The sequence below is a fragment of the Ahaetulla prasina genome, chromosome 3 (assembly GCF_028640845.1).
Source record: "Ahaetulla prasina isolate Xishuangbanna chromosome 3, ASM2864084v1, whole genome shotgun sequence".
NCBI classification, from domain to species: domain Eukaryota; kingdom Metazoa; phylum Chordata; class Lepidosauria; order Squamata; family Colubridae; genus Ahaetulla; species Ahaetulla prasina.
Genome location: NC_080541.1, coordinates 25386314 through 25407461, shown reverse-complemented (window position 1 = coordinate 25407461; position 21148 = coordinate 25386314). Strand labels below are relative to the sequence as shown.

Here is a 21148-nt window from a genome sequence, read left to right as displayed (position 1 = left end):
CGCACCAGCATGCCTACCATCCCTGTCCTAATGTTTTCTTTTATTTATACCCTTTACATCTAGTTATAATTATGTTTACACTTGTATCTGTCATAAAATACATGCCTGATGAAAATAAATAAGTAAGTAAGTAAGTAAGTAAGTAAGTAAGTAAGTAAGTAAGTAAGTAAGTAAGTTAAGCAGGGATTAACACCAGAGAAATAATCAAAAAGAAAACAATATTGTAATTAAGGAACAACCAAGGAGGGGAACAGCCCCCACAATACAAGTAGAGAAAGCTACTGAATATTCACAGGAAACAAACCCCACACTCTCCAGCATTGATAATATTACCTAGTCCAGTCATAAAATACCTGCAAGCAAACAAACAAGCTCAGTGAGCATCAAGGACTCCACTGAAGCCACTTTGAATTGGAATCGACTTAAAAGGTGTCAAGATGTAATATCATCTCTTCCTCTTCCTCCTCCACCTCCTCCAACTACTTACCAGGTTGAAAGGGAATATACTTGACTGAATCAATTGTCTGAAGTGGAATTTGACCAATGCAACAAACACCAAAAGCAGATTGCAAACTGCCTATCTGCTCTAAGAAAGCCACAATGGGAAAATAAGAATTGTTATCAGCTATATTCCATTTATTTTGTTAGAAAGGCATATTAAAGTTCATTTTAAAAAAAAGATATCCTTGTCCCAGAAGGGATGATAATATGAGGATCTGAGCCACGGGGATCTGAAATTCATTTGTACAGGATTTCTTTTGCGGGAGGCGGCGGGAGTGAAATCATTGAAAAATAAATAAGTAAGACATCTCCCCGCACCTGTAGTCTCATATATCTATATCTATATCTATATCTATATCTATCTATTGGAATAGTGAACAAAAATAATATTGTCCAATGATTTTCATACTTGTTCCTAAAGTTTTATTCAGTTCATAGCAAATTATTTGTGCCATATTCACCTAAAGCTCAAACTTATGCATTATATAGTCCTGTAAATAACTGTCTATTGACCACATGGTTCAAATGACTACATCAGAATTCCTATGATTTCATTATAATCTCCTGTTTATGGGAGCTCAAGGACCATTTTAGAATTTTTCTCCATTTAAAATTTCCTCTCACTTTCCACCTATTTATATTAATAGAGATAAGAATATGGCAACTTCCCTGGTTTTGAACTCTTGAACCAGCACACCAAATATAAAGGTAAAGGTTACCCCGCACATGGATGCTAGTTGTTCCCAGTTCTAGTGTTCATTTCAGTTTCTAAGTCAAGGAGCCAGGGCTGTCCGAAGACGTTTCCATGGTCATGTAGCTGGCATGACTAAATGGTGAAAGCGCACAGAACAGTTACCTTCCCACCAAAGTGGTCCCTATTTTTCTACTTGCATTTTTATGTGCTTTCATACTGCTAGGCTGGCAGAAGCTGGGACAAGTAACGAGAGCTCACCCCGTTACGTGATACTAGGGATTTTAAGCGTTGAACTGCTGACTTTCTGATCAATAAGCTCAGCATCTTAGCCACTGAGCCACCGTGTTCTGTGTATTACATCAAACATGCAATTCATTTAAATTTAAAAATGTTCTGTCTGCTAAATTACCATGCATATAACTTGTCCAGATGCCACTTTAGCAGGTTTATATTATTTTGTTTGAATTATTCAACCTACATTCAGAGCTATATAGCGTAGTATCTCTCATATTCAAGTTATTAATGCCTTTGGATACAAATATCGTCAACAGATACAGTTTTCTCTGTCTCTGGAAAGGTTTATATTATCAAATAAATGCCAGTGAAATTCAACAACTCCCTTCTTTACTATAGTTTAGGAGGAACCACAAAAGCAATGTTTTACCAGGATATTTAATGCTGCTACTTTAGCTTTTGTGTTGTTAATATATATATGTAGGTCTTTGGTTATTCGGGTTTTCTCCTGCGTAAAATTGGAAGTGTCTTGGCAACGTTTCGACGAAGTCTCATTCGTCATCTTCAGGCTTCAGCTTCGTGCTTCTGGGAGCAATGTGTGATCGCAGCTGTTTCTTCCTTTTAACTGCTAGTGGGGGTTTGAACTGATTGGGTGGGAGCTTGGCTGTGCTCTGATTGGATGGGGTTTTTTTGTGCTCTGATTGGCTGGGGGGGTGTCCTGTTTGGGTGGGGGCTTGGTTGTGCTCAAGTTAGACTGAGTTGCAGGGGGATTTGAGCTGGTGAGCTGCACTGCTGCTGTTTGGCTATATATATATTTGTTTTCTGAGATTTTCGTGGGTGTTTGTATGTAGGTCTTTGGTTATTCGGGTTTTCTCCCGCGTAAAGTTGGAAGTGTCTTGGCGACGTTTGGATTCCAAAGAAATAAGATTACCAATCTAATCCAAAAAGAAACCCCCACTAAAATCCAAGACAGAGAAAAAGAAAACGGCACAGCCCTCCTCCCATATATAAAAGGCACCACAGACAGAATCAGCAAGATCCTCCACAAACACAACATCAAGACAGCATTCTGCACTAACCGAAAAATATCCACCATCCTAAGAAACCCCAAAGACAAAATTGAGTTAGAAAATCAAGGAGTGTATGAAATCCCATGCACCACCTGCCCCACCACATACATCGGACAAACCAACAGAAGAATAAGTGCACGCATTGAAGAACACAAGAACTCATTCAAAAAAGAGGAACCAACTTCTTCCCTGGTCCAACATCTTAAAGCCACAGGACATGATATTGACTTTAAAAAGACCAGAACTATCGCCATAACTGAACACTTTAACAACAGAATAATCAGAGAAGCCATCGAGATAGAAAAACGCCCACACAGCATGAACAAACGAGATGATACCTCCCGCCTACCAGCCATTTGGAAACCCACCCTTATTGACAAACAAGTCCCTAACACGAGGAATGACACCAGACCCACACTCACGAGGTCCACACAGGATGTCACCACCACACATCCACCCAAAAAGCAGACCCAAACCCACACTGATGATGAAGCACGACCAAGGACCAGAAGCCAGACCGCAGCTGCATCATTAGCCACTTCAAACCCCTCCAATCCATACATGCAGCAGACCAACACCCACTATGAAGATGTAGCACGACCACGAACACGAAGCCAAACAACAGCAATGCAGCTCACCAGCTCAAATCCCCCTGCAACTCAAACTAATCTGAGCACAACCAAGCCCCCATCCAAACAGGTCACACACCCAGCCAATCAGAGCACCAAAAAAAACCCATCCAATCAGAGCACAGCCAAGCTCCCACCCAATCAGTTCAAATCCCCTCTAGCTGTTAAAAGGACGAAACAGCTGCAATCACACATTGCTCCCAGAAGCACGAAGCTGAAGCCTGAAGATGACGAATGAGACTTCATCGAAACATCACCAAGACACTTCCAATTTTTCTTCCGCGTAAAATTGGAAGTGTCTTGGCGACGTTTCAACGAAATCCCATTCGTCATCATCAGGCTAGGTGTTTACAGCTTAGTGCTTCTAGAAATGTGTGATGGCAGCTGTTTCTTCCTTTTAACTGCTAGTGTGTATGTTATATACATACATACATACATACATACATACATACATACATACATATTAATGTACACCACTGATGTTTGTGTAAGCCACCTAACATAAGGCTCGATGTGAATTTTCTAAATAAAATAAGCAGTGATGAATCACTCAACAGGTGTGGAGAATTGTGATCATTCAGGACTGACTTATAGCCAGAGGAGACTAGAGACCTTTTCTTCTTTGTTATTATTGCTTTTTTTATTATTTATGTTCTTGCCAGAAAGAGTCTTGCCTGAATAATGAGTGTTGGTTTGAAAACTTAGGAAGTAGAAAGTTGTTGAAAATATTAAATTCTCCTGTCTAATTGAAGGACTGAGTTAGGCTCAGATAACTTTTAAGTTTGGATCTATGCTGAAATATGGTCCTTACAATCCTAAATTGCATTAACAGACAGATATAATCAACATCAAGTGAGGTAGTAATACCACTCTAAAAAGCCTTACTAAGACCACACCTAGACCACACCTGTATCCACACCTGTATCCAGTTTTGGTCACCATATTATAAAAAATAGGTTGAGACTCTAGGGAAAAGTGCAAAGTGGAACAATCAGGATGATTCAGGCCTGGAAGCCATCTTCTGCATTGGGCCTTCAGACCTGCCACATTTTTTACTGAGGGAAACTGGGAGGGGGGATTGTATGGAGCATGGGTCATAATAACATTCTTTTCTCAGAAAGTCAAGGACATCTTGAACAGCACCTGTTGGCCTGGAACTGGGAGGCCTCTCCACTTGGGATGGTGCTTTGATTGGGCCATGTGATGAATTTGTAGATGCTGGGCAAGGACTTGGACTTTCTGTTGGGTGGGGAAAGTTTTCAGATTTGGGTTTCCCAGATGTGCCAATATGACATCTCTAATAAAATGGAACTTTGAGGAACTTCAAGCCTCGGAGTCTTCTTTCATTAAGGGGTGTTACTTGGAACCCTGACATTGGGGGACTGGAGACTAAAACATAAGAAGAACGGTTACAAGAACTGGACATAGCTAGTCTAGTAAAGAGAAGGACCAGAGGAGACATGATAGCAGTGTTCCAATATTTGAAGGGCTGCCACAGAGAGGAGGGGGTCAAGTTATTTTCAGTGAGAACAATCAACCAATGGAACAGCTTGCCTTTGGAAGTTGTGGGAGTTTCATCACTGGAGGCTTTCAAGAATAGATTGGACTGCCATTTGTCAGAAATGGTGTAGGGTCTCTTGCTTGAGCTGGGGGTTGGACTCAATGACCTATAAGGTCCCTTCCAGCTCTGTTAATCTGTAATCAACACTTCCTTACCAGTCTCACTTTGGCAATCAACAAGCAGTAATCATTAGCATTGGTTGTGTTGAACCAGCTAATAGCTGGAAATGTTATTTATGAGGCTCCTCAAATTTATAATTTTTAGCTGGGAAGCATGGAATTAGGATGATATTGGAGCTTTTAAAGGTGAGTCAGGGTCAGGAGGTATAGTTTTATATGAATTCAAAGAAACATTTTTAAAAGAGGCTTTTTCCAGTTTTATTGTCTTTTATGTCTCTTAATTATCTTGAAAAGCGCTAAACCTACCAGCTTTCAAGGATCTATTGCAAATAATGGAACTAAAATTAGCTCTATTTAAAAAGGATGAGCTTGGGGAAAGCTCTTAGAAGGTACAGAAGTAGAAAAAAGTAGAACATTTCATCCATTTAGGGTGTTCAAAGGTTAGAAGAAGAAAAAGTGGGATAGACTTTGTGCATAAATAATCAAGGCACCGAGACTTTGGTTCACAGAAGACTGAATATTTTTCTAACATGCTGAACATTTAATGCTTATAAAAAATGTAGTGCATGGATCAATCACATTGATTCAAGCTTTGGAAAAGGTGCTAAAATGTTATCGTTTCTGTTTTGCCTTGGATAAAAGTGATGGAAAATTCATTTTGTCTATATATGAGGCAGCAGCGCCCTCTTATCATGGTGGTTCCTCAAAAATCTTGGATTATATCTCTCAATAACCCAAACCAGAATGGTAGACAGCAACATTTGATGGACACAAGGATGAATTATAGTGCCTCATATCAGAAAGACACACAAGAGAAGGCTATCAAAGTAATGTATCACTTTTAAATTTTATTTAAAATATTGTGGCAGCAAACTCTGTTTGATCCTAAAAAGTAACTAGGATCAGACATGGTTTGTACTGGGACACCCTCAGGAAGCCTTTCAGCTGTACACTACAGTGGGAATGGGGGGGGAAGTAACATGTTGGGGGGTAAAGTGTGGGGGTGGCACTATTTCTATACCATTGCCATTCAAATGATGTGGATATTTATCCCTGCAATCCTCAGAAGCTGAGAATCACTTGAGCAAGGTTTAACTTGAGCTGTCTTAGAAACACTACAAGATTCACAACTGTTCCATTCTGTGGAGAAAAAAAAGTATCTTAAACACCTTAAAAGGATAGAGGAAATCCAATCCTTTTACAACTATATGGCTTTGATTGACATGTGGCTCAGAAGCCTAACATAAGCAATCATTTGAGCTTGCTACTACTAAGAACACATGGGCATCTGCCTTATTTAGCTTACAGAGAAAAGGGAAAAAATACTATTCACTGAAACTTTAAGAAATGTGTGTATGAAAGGAATGAAATATGAGACTTTAGATGGCAGCCTAAACAAGCAAACAAACAAAAAAAAAAGAATAAACAAAATAGTCCTGAAGGAATTGTTTACACAGTTATTAGACAGTATCTCTCTCTCTCTCTCTCCCTCCCTCCCCCCAAAAAGATGTTTAATCTCAGTAGCAAGATACAGGCATTTACCATTGATAAGCAATCCAAGTTAAAAGGCAGCAAGGAGAATCTGTTTGTCAAAAGTCTGTAACCAAAGCTGAAGAATTTGTTTCTATTCTTTCTTTTATAAGTAACATTAATTACTTTATGAGCTAGTCCTCAGATTATATTAACAATTGGGGCTAGTATTGATGATGCTAAATGATATGTCTGTAGGGTATTGCTTAGAAATAGCAATCCTGGCAGTCCTGGTTTCCATTATAATCCCAGGGCATGAAGGGCATTAAGTGGAAAGAAGTGGAAGTCTCAGGTAAGGAGCATAGGGAGAACTGCAGGCAGGCACCGAGACAACAAGAGTGACTTACACGGACAACATCAGGGGTAAAATGGTACCGGTTCGACCCAGTTCAGCTGAACTGGTAGCGATGGCGGTAAGTGGTTCGGAGAACTGGTAGCAATGGCAGCATGAGGCTCTGCCCACCCAGTCAGGCGTCTTTACCAGGGAGTAACCTGATTTTTACCCTCTGTGCATGTGCAGAAGGGTTTGCACATGTGCAGAGGGTCCAAGGACGCACATGACACATGCACTTCCGTACTGTTAGGGAAGGTAAATAGGTTTCACCCCTGGATAACATGCAACCTTCCCTGATGGCTTCCCCATTGAGTTTGCTCATGAGAATCCAGCAGGGATGGTTGCAAAGCTTGCAATCATGTTATTTGTAATTCACTGCAATGTTGTGATTGTGAACTGGGGCATGTCGAGATTGTAATCATGTGACTGTGGGGATGCTGTGGTGGCTGCAACTTTTCAAACTGGTCAGAAGTCCCCTTGTTCAGTACATTGTGATTTTGAATGGTTGGCGAATGAGTGGACATACCTGGAGGTCTATTTGTAGTAAACACAGATCCTTATGTGGTGGTTTGTAACATTAGACATGGGAATATTATGGGGAATGTAGCCCATTGGAGGATTTTCTTTAATGATTTTCCTGCCAATGTTCTTCATTTTTCGTAGATGTTTTGCTCTTGTGTTCTTTCATGGGATGAGAGGAAATGAATGGCCACAAATCACCCAACTAGCTTTATGTCTAAGTTAGGTCTAGAACTTAACACTAGTCCAAATTACCTCTCTAAAGTGTCCAGAGACAGCTCATAATAATAAAAGCAATTAACTGGATAATCTTCAATATTTATAATTTTTGTTCTAAAATGAAAGAATAGGAAAAAAGTGCATGAAATTTATGATAATTCCAAATGGTATTATAAAACAATCTGAATCCTTCTATATCCATGTAAATTATTTCTTGTTTTATTGATAATTATGACATTCATAGACACTCAGGTTGAAATTTAATAGAAAAAAGTGATTAAAATACAACTTGGAAACTATTGCTGTGTTGATTTAAAGAACTTTTATGCATAAATTGCAAAAACTCAGAAAGATTCCCAGTATGAAACTCTAGAGCAGGTTGAAGATTTTATTCATTTCTGAATAATTTTCATTACATCAAGGAAAGAAAGAGGGGAAAAAAAATAGAAATCTACTTTTCTGTGAAATATGAAAAAATAGTGAGAGAGATAATTTTTCAGGTCTATCACCAACTGCAATTTTTACAATATATCTTATGGAGCTGTATTTCAAAGAGAAAGTAGAAAGGGTCATATTATTTTATTCTTCCTTAACTTGCTGCAAAAATCAGTTTAACCAGCCTTCAATGCTTCATCGTTCTAAACTAATGAGAACATCTGCAGTTATGAATCATATCCATGTCCACCTAAATGTTTTCATCTTGTGTTGTATATTATATCTGCAACCCACATTCTATATTATATGCAGTAGATATATTTCTGACAAGCAATACTGATAAATGCAGTTAATCCCAGATGCAAGCCAGGAATCTGTAAATGTAGTCATTTCTCTAGGTTATTATTCCAGTAGGCCTAATTTGGAAAAACCGTCTTCTACCATAAACTGCAATTTGAGCAAATAATTTAGACTTAGAGCAAAGGCTTGGCTTATTCAGAATAGAGTAATGGAATGCATCACTGCATAATGATTGGAGTAAAACCAAAATTCAGTACAGCATCACAAACAGCCCAGGGGTGAAATCCAGCAGATTCTGATAGTAGCAGAAATGCTGAGTAGTTTTGAGAACCGGCAAATACCCCCTCTGGCTGGTGCCAGAGTAAGGTGGGAATGGAGATTTTGCAGTATCCTTCCCCTACTCTGCCCACCAAGCAATGCCTAGAGAACTGCTTTAAAAAAAATGAATTTCACCACTGAAACAGCCCCTTCCTATACAAATTACTAATCATTCTGCCTCCATCAAAAAGCCAGACCAATGGTTGATCATCATGACACAGAACTAAAAGTACTAATCAAACTACAGTCTTTGACAAAGCAACAGAACAATATCATAGAAATCACTAAATAGAAAAGGAGAGGATGAAGTTACCAAAAGTACTTCAGAGAGCTTCTATGATCCAGATTACCTAGGATTTATTGTACTCTATAGCAGAACTGATCTAAAACAATTTGTCCCATGTCCAATTTAAATTCAGCTTCAAAATGTGACCTTGTGTTGATATGTATTCTGCTTCCTCTATTAATAGGCAGAATGTTCTATCCCATAGATGCACTATTCCATGAAAATCCAAAATATTCCATTTTTTTCTTCTAATCATATAAATCTATGCTTAAAATGTCCTAAGACATCTGGTGCTTCCATTTTCCATTCCAGAACTTTTTTTTGCAGTGAACTGGTGGACATCTCAGAATGGCTAGACCTGTATATTCCGAAGGAACAATTCATAATTCTCCAAAAACAATGACAGAGAGGGGGGAGGGAGGGAGGAAGAAGGAGAAGGAGAAGGAGAAGGAGAAGCAGAAGGGAAAGGGGAAGGGGAAGGAAGGAAGGAAGGAAGGAAGGAAGGAAGGAAGGAAGGAAGGAAGGAAGGAAGGAAGGAAGGAAGGAAGGAAAGAAAGAAAGAAAGAAAGAAAGAAAGAAAGAAAGAAAGAAAGAAAGAAAGAAAGAAAGAAAGAAAGACAGACAGACCATCTGGAGACAAATTTTACATGCATAGAGATATCTTATTCTGTTTTTCTTGCCAGCAATCAAACAAATAGAAAGGATGTATACTAAATACGTCAAGGATAAAATAATAAGTAATTCACTTGAAATATTTAAATTTCTTAATCTATAACATTTAAATTAGTCTGAGGTAGGTAAATTAATTAATTGTGGATCATTAGTTGTTTTCTGCCATTCTGTTTCTGAGTGGTGTCAAAATAATTCAAAATGAATTCAAAATATTAAGCTAATATTCACCCTTTTCCCCTTAGGTGGTGGGGAGCTCATTCTGTATAGGATATTTTAAAAGTGGCTTATAATATTTATTTATTTATTTATTTTTATTTATTTATTTGTCACAACAGTATATATAATCATAAGCATGAAATAACTATATGAATTGGATACAATCAAAGGGTACATTAATATGTAATATAACAACAGAGTTGGAAGGGACCTTGGAGGCCTTCTAGTCCAACCCCTGCCCAGGCAGGAAACCCTACACCATCTCAGTCAGATGGTTATCCAACATTTTCTTAAAAATTTCCAGTGTTGGAGCATTCACAACTTCTGCAGGCAAGTCGTTCCACTTATTAATTGTTCTAACTGTCAGGTAATTTCTCCTTAGTTCTAAGTTGCTTCTTTCCTTGATCAGTTTCCACCCATTGCTTCTTGTTCTACCCTCTTCTTTGTGGCAACCCCTGAGATATTGAAACACTGCTATCATGTCTCCCCTAGTCCTTCTTTTTATTAAACTAGACATACCGAGTTCCTGCAACCGTTCTTCATATGTTTTAGCCTCCAGTCCCCTAATCATCTTTGTTGCTCTTCTCTGCACTCTTTCTAGAGTCTCAACATCTTTTTTACATCATGGCGACCAAAACTGGATGCAATATTCCAAGTGTGGCCTTACCAAGGCATTATAAAGTGGCACTAACACTTCACGTGATCTTGATTCTATCCCTCTGTTTATGCAGCCCAGAACTGTGTTGGCTTTTTTAGCAGCTGCTGCACACTGCTGGCTCATATCTAAATGGCTATCCACTAGGACTCCAAGATCCCTCTCACAAGTACTACTATAGAGCAAGGTACCACATATACGGTACCTGTGCATTTTGGGTTTTTTGCCTAAATGTAGAACCTTACTTTTTTCACTGTTGAATTTCATTTCAATTAAAACAGGAACGGTAGGCACGCTGGTGCTCTTATGCACGCCCCTTACAGACTTCTTAGGAATGGGGTGAGGTCAATAGTAGATAAAATCTTTGGTTAAAGATTTTGGGATTTTGGGAAGAGAACACGGAGTCAGGTAGTGCATTCCAGGCATTAACAACTCTGTTTCTGAAGTCATATTTTCTGCAATCAAGATTGGAATGGTTCACATTAAGCTTAAATCTATTGTGTGCTCATGTATTGTTGTGATTGAAGCTGAAGTAGTCTTCAACAGGAAGGAAATTCTAACAGAAGATCATATGAGTTAAACTCATAATATTTTAGGATCCCATTTGTGAAGCAGTCTTGTTGACATTTGCTGACATAATTCCAGTTCTCTATTTGTCATCACCATAATATATGACATTATTTTTGTTTTATTTTGCCTGCTATTTGTAACAATGCTTCCATCCTTTTCTCAGTGTACATTAAATTGTACAGAAATTTTAAAAAAATGAATGTAAGGTTGTGATTAGTAGTAATATAACTATTTTGCGGGTGGTAGTTTAAGTACAACATGCATATTCTTTTTAGTATTGTATTTAAAATTCAGAGCTATCCTCAGCACAGGAAGATCAGAAAGTTACAGTATATGTATATCTCTCCTTTTATTATGAGAATTTTTTTCTAACTATAAAATTATATCTGTTACACTGTTTTGTAACTTCATTAAAAAGCTGTGAGATAAAGTGGAGAGTGACATATTCAAATCTCCTTTGTAGAACATTAATTAAATAATCAATTTTATGAATAATTAAACATGCCCTAGGCATCTATTTACAAAGTACATTCACAAATGCCATGGAATATAGACACAAGTAATATATTAACCAAGAATACATTCCAATAACCTAGCTTGATTATATAATGACACCATTGGATATTTCCAATAAAAATAGCATCTGCATGATTTGAATTATACATCTGTGCAGTGAAAAGCAACCATGTTACAATCCATGATATTTAGATTATTAAAAAATCTCAAATCAAATTTAGGGAACGTGTTTGTTCTCTGATGAGATAGTTTCATAAATCTCATTCTGGAGTGTATTATAAAACATTGTTATTGAGTAAAAATAAATAGCACTAGCTATGCGTGCTATTAAACTCCTCTATTATTTTGGTACATTCAATCTCATTTCAGTTCCATATAAATTGGTCCCCTCTGCCTTCTTCCAATCTGTTCCAGGGAATCTCTCAAACAGATGAGATGATATAAGTAATATTACATGTTGATTTTACATAGAAAAATAAAATTGTAAGACAACACCTGGTATTACCTCAGAATTATTTTTTTAAAAAATTTCCAAGTTCACCAGGTAAGCTTAACAAAATGGAAATTTAACCAAACCAATCTACTTCCACTCAAGATCTTTGAAAATAATGCTTTCCATATAGTTATTCGTATAGTGGCAGCATATATTATCTTCCCCTATAAAATTTTGATTAGTTATTTTAACAGTGCAATATCTTTATAATGTATAATGGAACATTTGTATGGAATATCTTAAAGCAGATATTGCTTTTTCTGGAATGACTTGCTGTAGCATAAGTACATTCTCAAGCATGGAGGTTGTGAAGTTAGTTGAGTCCGGATAGCGTGGTTGCTAGTTTCTGTAATTTCCATATGAAGTACATTTTGTTCTGGTTGTTGTTTTTATAGAGTTTGGTTTGTACTTTGTGGTATCATGTTAGACACACAGTGTCATGGTTTTCAGTTTGATGACCATATCAATCAATTTAATATAAACAAATAGAAAAAAAAAAACATTTAGTACCACCAAAACTAACCCAAAGCAATAAAATTGCATCTTGATGATGTCAAAGTCATTAACTCAGTATCAATGCTTAGCAACGACATAGATTTTCCCTAGAATGATCTACTTTCAATCTGATCATTCAATCGCCACCAAGTGACCCATCCATACTGTAACTGAGACCATTTTGCTGCTGGTTGTCTGCTTCTTCTCTTTAGTCCATTTTTCCCAAAATTACTGTTTTCTCTAGAATGCTACAGCAGTCTTTACTAATATTTCTGATGTGAGCCTGGACATTTGTGATTCATGTGAAAACTCTAGGTTGATCTATGATGCATTTTTTTTTCTCATTAGTTTGTTTTCATGGCTATCCAAGGTGTTTGGGAATTAACACGGTCGCAGACAGTGTTGACAGGGGGGCAGAGGTCGGCCCCGAGGCGCCTCACTTGTGGGGTGCCACAGGGGTCGATTCTCTCACCCCTTCTGTTCAACATCTATATGAAGCCGCTGGGTGAGATCATCAGTGGCTTCAGTGTGAGGTACCAGCTGTACGCTGATGATACTCAGCTGTACTTTTCCACACCGGGCCACCCCAACGAAGCTATCGAAGTGCTGTCCCGGTGCCTGGTAGCCGTACGAGTCTGGATGGGGAGAAACAGGCTCAAGCTCAATCCCTCCAAGACAGAGTGGCTGTGGATGCCGGCATTCCAGTACAGTCAGCTGCAGCCGCGGCTGACTGTTGGGGGCGAGTCATTGGCCCCGATGGAGAGGGTGCACAACTTGGGCGTCCTCCTGGATGGACGGCTGTCCTTTGAAGATCATTTGACGGCCGTCTCCAAGAGAGCTTTTTACCAGGTTCGCCTGGTTCGCCAGTTGCGCCCCTTTCTAGACTGGGATGCCCTATGCATGGTCACTCATGCTCTCGTGACGTCTCGTCTGGATTACTGCAATGCTCTCTACATGGGGGTCCCCTTGAGGAGCACCCGGAGGCTCCAGTTAGTTCAGAACGCGGCTGCGCAGGTGATAGAGGGAGCCCCTCGTGGCTCCCATGTGACACCTCTCCTGCGCAGACTGCACTGGCTACCTGTGGCCTTCCGGGTGCGCCTCAAGGTTTTGGTAACTATCTTCAAAGCGCTCCATGGCATAGGGCCGGGTTACTTACGGGACTGTCTGCTGCTACCCAATACCTCTCACCGACCCATGCGCTCTCACAGAGAGGGACTCCTCAGGGTACCGTCGGCCAGACAGTGTCGGCTGGTGACGCCCAGGGGAAGGGCCTTCTCTGTGGGGGCTCCCACCTTCTGGAACGAACTTCCCCCAGGACTCCGTCAACTTCCTGACCTCTGAACCTTTCGCCGCGAGCTTAAGACACATCTATTTATCTGCGCAGGATTGGACTAGATTTTTAAATTTGAATTGGTTTTAATTGGGGATTTTATTATGTGTATTGCTATTTTAATTATTCGGCCATTTAGAATAAGTTTTTTAATGTATGTTTTATCCTGTATTTATATGTATTTTATCTGGCTGTGAACCGACCTGAGCCCCTAGGGAGATAGGGCGGTATAAAAATACGAAAAATAAATAAATAAATAAAAAATAAGATAATAATAGGACTGCCTATTTCTCAGAGGGCTATATTTCTACCAAACTGGCATCTGTGACACAAGTTTCAGAAGCAAGAACATTCTTCAATATGCAAACTCAAAGACTAAAAGAACAACAATAGGCTATAGAAATACAAAATTGATTTATCGTAAAGATTTTTCATAATAAGCACTATAGCAATAGCAGTAGCACTTAGACTTATATACCACCTTACAGTGCTTTACAGCCCTCTCTAAGTGGTTTACAGAATCAGCATATTGCCCCCCAACAATCTGGGTCCTCATTTTACCCTAGACGGAAGGATGGAAGGCTGAATCAAACCTTGAGCCTGGTGAGATTCAAACTGCCAAATTGCAGGCAGCTGACAGGCAGCTGACAGGCCTGTAGTACTGCACTCTAACCACTGTGCCACCTCGGCACTAAGCATATTTACATAGGGATCTAGCAATTTTACTTTCTGCTCCCCAGCGGGGGAAAAAAGGGGGGACTTGCCAAATTCTAGCTTTCATTACAACGATACAAGGATAGCACAGAAACTCAAACACAAAAAGTATTCTTCTTTTAAAGAATGACTGGAGTCAAGTGTATGTAATGTTCCCTTGATTCACTACAGGAACACATTTTCAAGTCTGCTTGCTTAGAGCATTGTGTTACTGAGAGTTTTGTCATTAGCCAACCTTGTAGCTTTTTCACTCTTTTGCCAGGATACATTTCTACAACCAACTGAAAAAAAATATTAATCAGGTACACTGCAGAAGATCAATAACTCACCACCGCTATTCAGAAACGAATCCAGGAGGATTCTTTCTTTTCTCTTTTCTATGCAGAAACATATATAATGTAGAAGAGCAAAAGACATTTCCAAGAATGCTTATAATTCCCCTCCTGAATCATTCTTTAAAAGGAAAAATAAATAAAGATCTGATAACATGGCTTTTTGAGTCTGCATAAAAATGCCTTTGACTTCCTTTTAAGACAAAAGAACTACATACTCATCGTCTGAGATACCAGAATCAAACATTATATTGGGAATTTTAAGATAAGCTCACGCTCCTAAAACTTGCAGACAGACAGGAAGGAAGAAAGGGAGGGAGGGAGGGAGGGAGAGAGAGAGAGAGAGAGAAAGAAAGAAAGAGAGAGAGAGAGAGAGAGAGAGAGAGAGGGAGGGAGGGAGGGAAGAAGAGAGAGAGAAAGAAAGAAAGAAAGGAAAAGAAAGGAAAGGAAAGGAAAGAAGGGAGGGAGGGAGGGAGGAAGGGAGGGAGAGAGAGACAGAGAGAGAAAGAAAGAAAGAGAGAGAGAGAGAGAGAGAGAGAGAGAGGGAGGGAGGGAGGGAAGAAGAGAGAGAGAAAGAAAGAAAGGAAAAGAAAGGAAAGGAAAGAAGGGAGGGAGGGAGGGAGGAAGGGAGGGAGGGAGGGAGGAAGAAAGAAAGAAAAAGGAAGGGAGGAAGGAAGGAAGGAAGGAAGGAAGGAAGGAAGGAAGGAAGGAAGGAAGGAAGGAAGGAAGGAAGGAAGGAAGGAAGGAAGGAAGGAAAACCCTACAGGCAATCATTCCATTGGCTTATAACAGCATTCTTTTTTATTTTACATGTGTATTTTGTTTAATTCTGTATTCATAGAAAATATCTTAAAACAACACAGATGCTAATATTATTTCCAAAGGAAAGTCAAGGTTTGTGTTCCTTTTTTAGTTGAATTTCTAATGGGATTACAGTTACCTTTGTAGTTAACTTTGAAACCAACTGAGCCCACACTTTCATCCGTCTGAAGATGCAGCCACATCTGATTGTTCATGCTGACGATTAAATCCGGCACAAAGCTTCCTGTTAATCTAATCATAAACAAAATAAAAAGTCCATTAGCTGTAAATTGGCTATGAAATAAAGCTATTTTAAAAATCAAGCAGAGAAGTTGATTATAGCACTCATAGTCTTTAAAAGCTAGAACTTCATATTAATGGCGTGCTAGCATTTGAAAAAAGAAAAAGAAAAAAAAACCCACCAAAAAGGGGACAAAAGAGAGAAAGGGAAGAGTGGAGAGAAGGGGTGGAAGGGAGGGGACAGGAGTGGAGGAAGGAAGGGGAGGGAAAGGGAGAGGGGCAGGGGTGAAATAGAATAGAATAGAATAGAATAGAATAGAATAGAATAGAATAGAATAGAATAGAATTGTTTATTGGCCAAGTGTGATTGGACACACAAGGAATTTGTCTTGGTGCATACGCTCTCAGTGTACATAAAAGAAAAGATACCTTCATCAAGGTACAACATTTACAACACAATTGATGGTCAATATATCAATATAAATCATAAGGATTGCCAGCAACAAGTTATAGTCATACAGTCATAAGTGGAAAGAGATTGGTGATGGGAACTATGAGAAGATTAATAGTAGTGCAGATTCAGTAAATAGTCTGACAGTGTTGAGGGAATTATTTGTTTAGCAGAGTGATGGCCTTCGGGAAAAAACTGTTCTTGTGTCTAGTTGTTCTGGTGTGCAGTGCTCTATAGCGTCGTTTTGAGGGTAGGAGTTGAAACAGTTTATGTCCAGGATGTGAGGGATCTGTAAATATTTTCACGGCCCTCTTCTTGATTCGTGCAGTATACAGGTCCTCAATGGAAGGCAGGTTGGTAGCAATTATTTTTTCTGCAGTTCTAATTATCCTCTGAAGTCTGTGTTTTTCTTGTTGGGTTGCAGAACCGAACCAGACAGTTATAGAGGTGCAAATGACAGACTCAATAATTCCTCTGTAGAATTGGATCAGCAGCTCCTTGGGCAGTTTGAGCTCCTGGTTTGGACCAGATCGCCTGATCTGGTAGCGAAGGTGATGGGTGGTTTGGAGAACTGGTAGCAAAAATCCCTGTCCCCACTCCATGCCCAGTTGAGCCGTGTGTTCATCAGAGTTTTTTTATTTTATTTTTTTTTAATTTTTCAAAGCATTTTTTTCTTCGGCCAAAAAATGCTTTTAAAAGTAACAAATAAAAAGGCTCCGATGATCGTTCGGCTCAGCTGGGATCGTTACAGCCTTTTAAAAGCATTTTTTCCTACAACCTCTTCGGCCAAAGAGGTTGTAAAAAAAATGTTTTTAAAAGTAAAAAAAAAAAAGTTGACCATGCCCACCCAGTCATATTACCCCCCCACCAAGCCATGCCCACAGAACCGGTAGTAACAAATTTTACATTTCTCCACTGTAGAGGAGGGAAGGAAAGGGGGAGGGAAAGAGGGAATGGGAAAAAGGACAGGGAAAAAAAGAGGAGGAGAAGAAGAGACTAACCAGGAGAAATTAATAACTGAATTTTTGTTTTTGTTTTCCATAGTTAAGTAACTGCACGGCAGCATTTGGTGCTCTCTCTTTCTCCTTCACACATACACATACACAAATTAGACATATTAAGAGAAGCTATCTTATAGGTACCTACTGACGAACAACTTTACTTAACAGTATAATATCCTAATGCCACAGCATGCAAGTGTTTTTACTTAAGTCTTGCCATTGACACAGAGTTCAAATGAAAGCTGTTCAGCTGGCAAAATAAGAATAGGTTTTCATGAGAGCTGTAATCACAGAATCATAGATTTTCTTTGCCTTCACATTATTATGAGAGATTCAAATGGAACTCAAATAGTGAAGGCTGATGAAGACATAAATTATACTATATTCTGATAGGTTTACCTACTCATGCTGGCTTCATACATTAACCATAATAGTGTTCAGTTTTAGCTTAGCATGCCTTTTGAAACCAATAATTGAAGTTTGTATACCATTGTCTAAGAGCTAAACCTATGTGTTTAATTGATATGAAAACACTCTGTTGGACTTTCTAAAAACAATGCAATGCTAAAACATTACTATGATGCAGTAAAGTGACTTCTGATCTTCATCACATATACAAGCTTAGTAATTCTTTACTCCCATGAAACTGCATGCAACTATCTTTTCTTCCCATAACCTATCCTTTATCCATATGCAAATCTATAAACATTTACATTTCAATCTGGGCATCAGTAAAAAGTCCATAATGGTTTCCAGTATGTTGGGGAAATATATCTTAGTTCAATCTTGATTAAATAAACCAACTTTGGCCTCCAGCGATCTTGATCTTTGAATCATTCAGGTATTATCATACAATTTGATCTCTCTTCAGTTTTTCTTTTTGTCAGCCAAAAAACATGTTTAAACATGCTGAGTGTGATAATAGATGTCTTTTTCAAAGTGATCTTCCCCCAGGAGAAGTCCATTATGTTGCTGTCCCTGCTAGTGAATCTGATTCTCGTAATATCAAGTATTCTCATAACTATCCAAAAGGTGGAATGCTTTTTGAAATAGTGTATCTAGAGGCAGCTAGATTCTACTGAATTTGCCAAACTTGAATCAGTTTAGACAGGAACAAGAACTTAAGACCATATTCACTCTTCAGACTTTTCTCTTTCAGTTTCCAAATCTATTCTGACCACAATTATGAGAATTTTTGGCAGGAAATATTTAAAGTAGAGTGCAAAACCTGAAATATGTTTAGTCACCCTTAAAAAAAAACAGAACTGAGAAAGGAAAGAAGGAAGGAAGGAAGGAAGGAAGGAAGGAAGGAAGGAAGGAAGGAAGGAAGGAAGGAAGGAAGGAAGGAAGGAAGGAAGGACATATGTCTTATTATTTCTTTTAGAAGATTTTCTCCTCTTTCCAATCTTAAAACACACTTTAAAATTTAAAATTTGTATAATTTTTTGGTTTGAGTTTTTAGCAATCAGTCCTGAGGATGTTTAAAGCCGTATAAAAATATTGTTTCAGGGGTTTTATTAATTACTAAAAAAAATGTTCTTAGTGATCATTTACCTGGGCATTTCAGTGGATTTCAAAAGACCAAAAATTTGAGAAAGTTATAGAACTTCCTGGATTCACTTCCAGCCTCTCAATAGCAGTAATCCAACCTCTTCTTATGACAATATTGAATCTTATTTTATTTTCTACAGAACTGCTACATCAAAATGTATCCCCAAAGAGTCTCCATTATGTTTGCCTGAATTCACAGGCATATTAAATATATATATATATATATATATATATATATATATATATATATATATATATATATATATATATATATATATATATATATATATATATATAAAATAAATCTTGCAAAACAGATTAAAAATGCAATTGGAACATGAAATAACTTTGAGACAGTTATGCTCAGCTTGACAATACTGCAAATTGGAAAAAAAATCAGCAAATTATCTGCACATTTTTGTCTACTATATCTTTTTTTGTTATAATATAGTGGTAACTTTACCATGAAGCTAACAACACTCTGAATAATACTCTTGATAAGAAAAAAAATGATAGAACATTCATTTGCATTCATAACAAATCAGTGTAATTTCATCAGTCTTGTTAAATGTATGTCTTGCTTTGAACTGGCTCAGAGGTGGGTTTCAGCAGGTTCTGACCAGTTCTAGAGAACCGGTAGAAGAAATTTTGAGTAGTTTGGAGAACCGGTAGTAAAAATTCTGACTGGCCCTGCCCACATCTATTCTCTGCCTCCCAAGTCCCAGCTGATCGGGACGAAATGGGGATTTTGCAGTAACTTCCGCTGGAGTGGGGTGAGAATGGAGTGGGGTGAGAATGGAGTGGGGTGGGAATGGAGTGGGGTGAGAATGGAGTGGGGTGAGAATGGAGATTTTACAGTATCCTTCCCCTGCCATGCTCACCAAGTCACATCCACCAAGCCATGCCACGCCCACCAAGCCACACCCACAGTACTGGTAGTAAAAAATGTTGAAACCCACCACTGAACTGGCTACTACAAACATTAGCATCTTAAACTAGACTAGACATGCAGAGATTCATATTTATCTAAGGGAGATTGAGAAGTTAGATAGCAGAGAAATCAATAAGTATGCAAGGTTGAATATTAGGAAATAATAAAACTAAAATTGTATTAGGTGAATTTAAAGACTATCATGATGTGAAATCAGATTGAAGTTCAATGTCATTTTTTTTGCACTTGTGTCGGAAGCACCAAGGCACTTCCAGATTGAAAAGATTAGCTGATGACATCATTGTTGCCTGGGGAGATACCTCATGTCCCCCGCAGGAATTGGACAAAGGACAGAGACTCAAATCTCAAACATGGGCTTGCTAACCTCCAACCCAGCATCTTAACCATGTGAGCCATGCTCCTTGTTCAATGTCATGATTTCTATTCACCCCACAGATCCTTAGACACGTCTCTATCGAAGGATGATATCATTAATAAGAGATGAATGAATATCAACTTGTATCCTTACGATTTATAATGTAATTGATTGTTTCCTGATTGCTTAATTGTAGCCTATGACTATCATTAAGTGTTGTTTCATTAAGTGTTAAATTTGTACCCTATGACTATAATTAAGTGTTGTAAGTGTTGTACCTTGATGAAGGTATCTTTTATGTACAATGAGAGCATATGCACCAAGACAAATTCCTTGTATGTCCAATCACACTTGGCCAATAAAAAATTCTATTCTATTTTATTCTATCAATCAGAATCTAAATTTCAAAAATGTTCATGGAAATTACATGAAAGAAAGATACTTATTCTATAATCATATACATATATTTCAGTAACATAATAAATAGCACTACACAGTAGTGTTTCATTGCATAAAAAAAAGTTTTATGAAATAAACATAGGAATAAGAACCAAAGATGTGTGAATTGATTCTGTGAGTCAGATATGTAACTGCACATCCTTCTAATGTGCATTAGAAGAAATATGGTTAGATCAATACAAGCGAAGCCTGAATATTATCTCTGTATTTAAGATGTACTGGTTCTTGTTATTATCTCAGAAGAGAAGAAATGTTCATGAAAACATTTGTTGGAAGTAAGTAAGGTTTTAATATAAATATAAACCTGAAGACTAGATAACATAAACATTGATCCATTCTAAGATCATACATTCTTTTCAGAAAATCTTAGTTGCTGGTGAAATTCAAAATCCTTTCCTCAAGGAATATTTTCAACATTCCCTCTTTTATCTCCCCATCAAGAGGTCAGGGCTCTGCTTCAGTCTTTGAGAAGAAGGGATGAATTATCAAGCAGAAAAATGCAACAACAATATATGATAGCTACATCAACTCATTGATTTTTTTTTCTTTTAGTGACCCTATAATCCCTTGCCTCAGGTGGAGTCAGGGCAAATGGA

The 21148-nt window shown here is 38.2% G+C and overlaps 1 protein-coding gene across 1 annotated transcript in view; it reads right to left on the bottom strand.

The window, feature by feature from the left end:
• Nucleotides 1-21148, bottom strand: part of CSMD3 (CUB and Sushi multiple domains 3) — a 782898-nt gene that overhangs the window by 313210 nt on the left and 448540 nt on the right. Inside the window, exon 13 of the mRNA XM_058175006.1 lies at nucleotides 15683-15795. Within this exon, the coding sequence (XP_058030989.1) occupies nucleotides 15683-15795 (113 nt within the window). The remainder of the gene's footprint in view (nucleotides 1-15682; nucleotides 15796-21148) is intronic.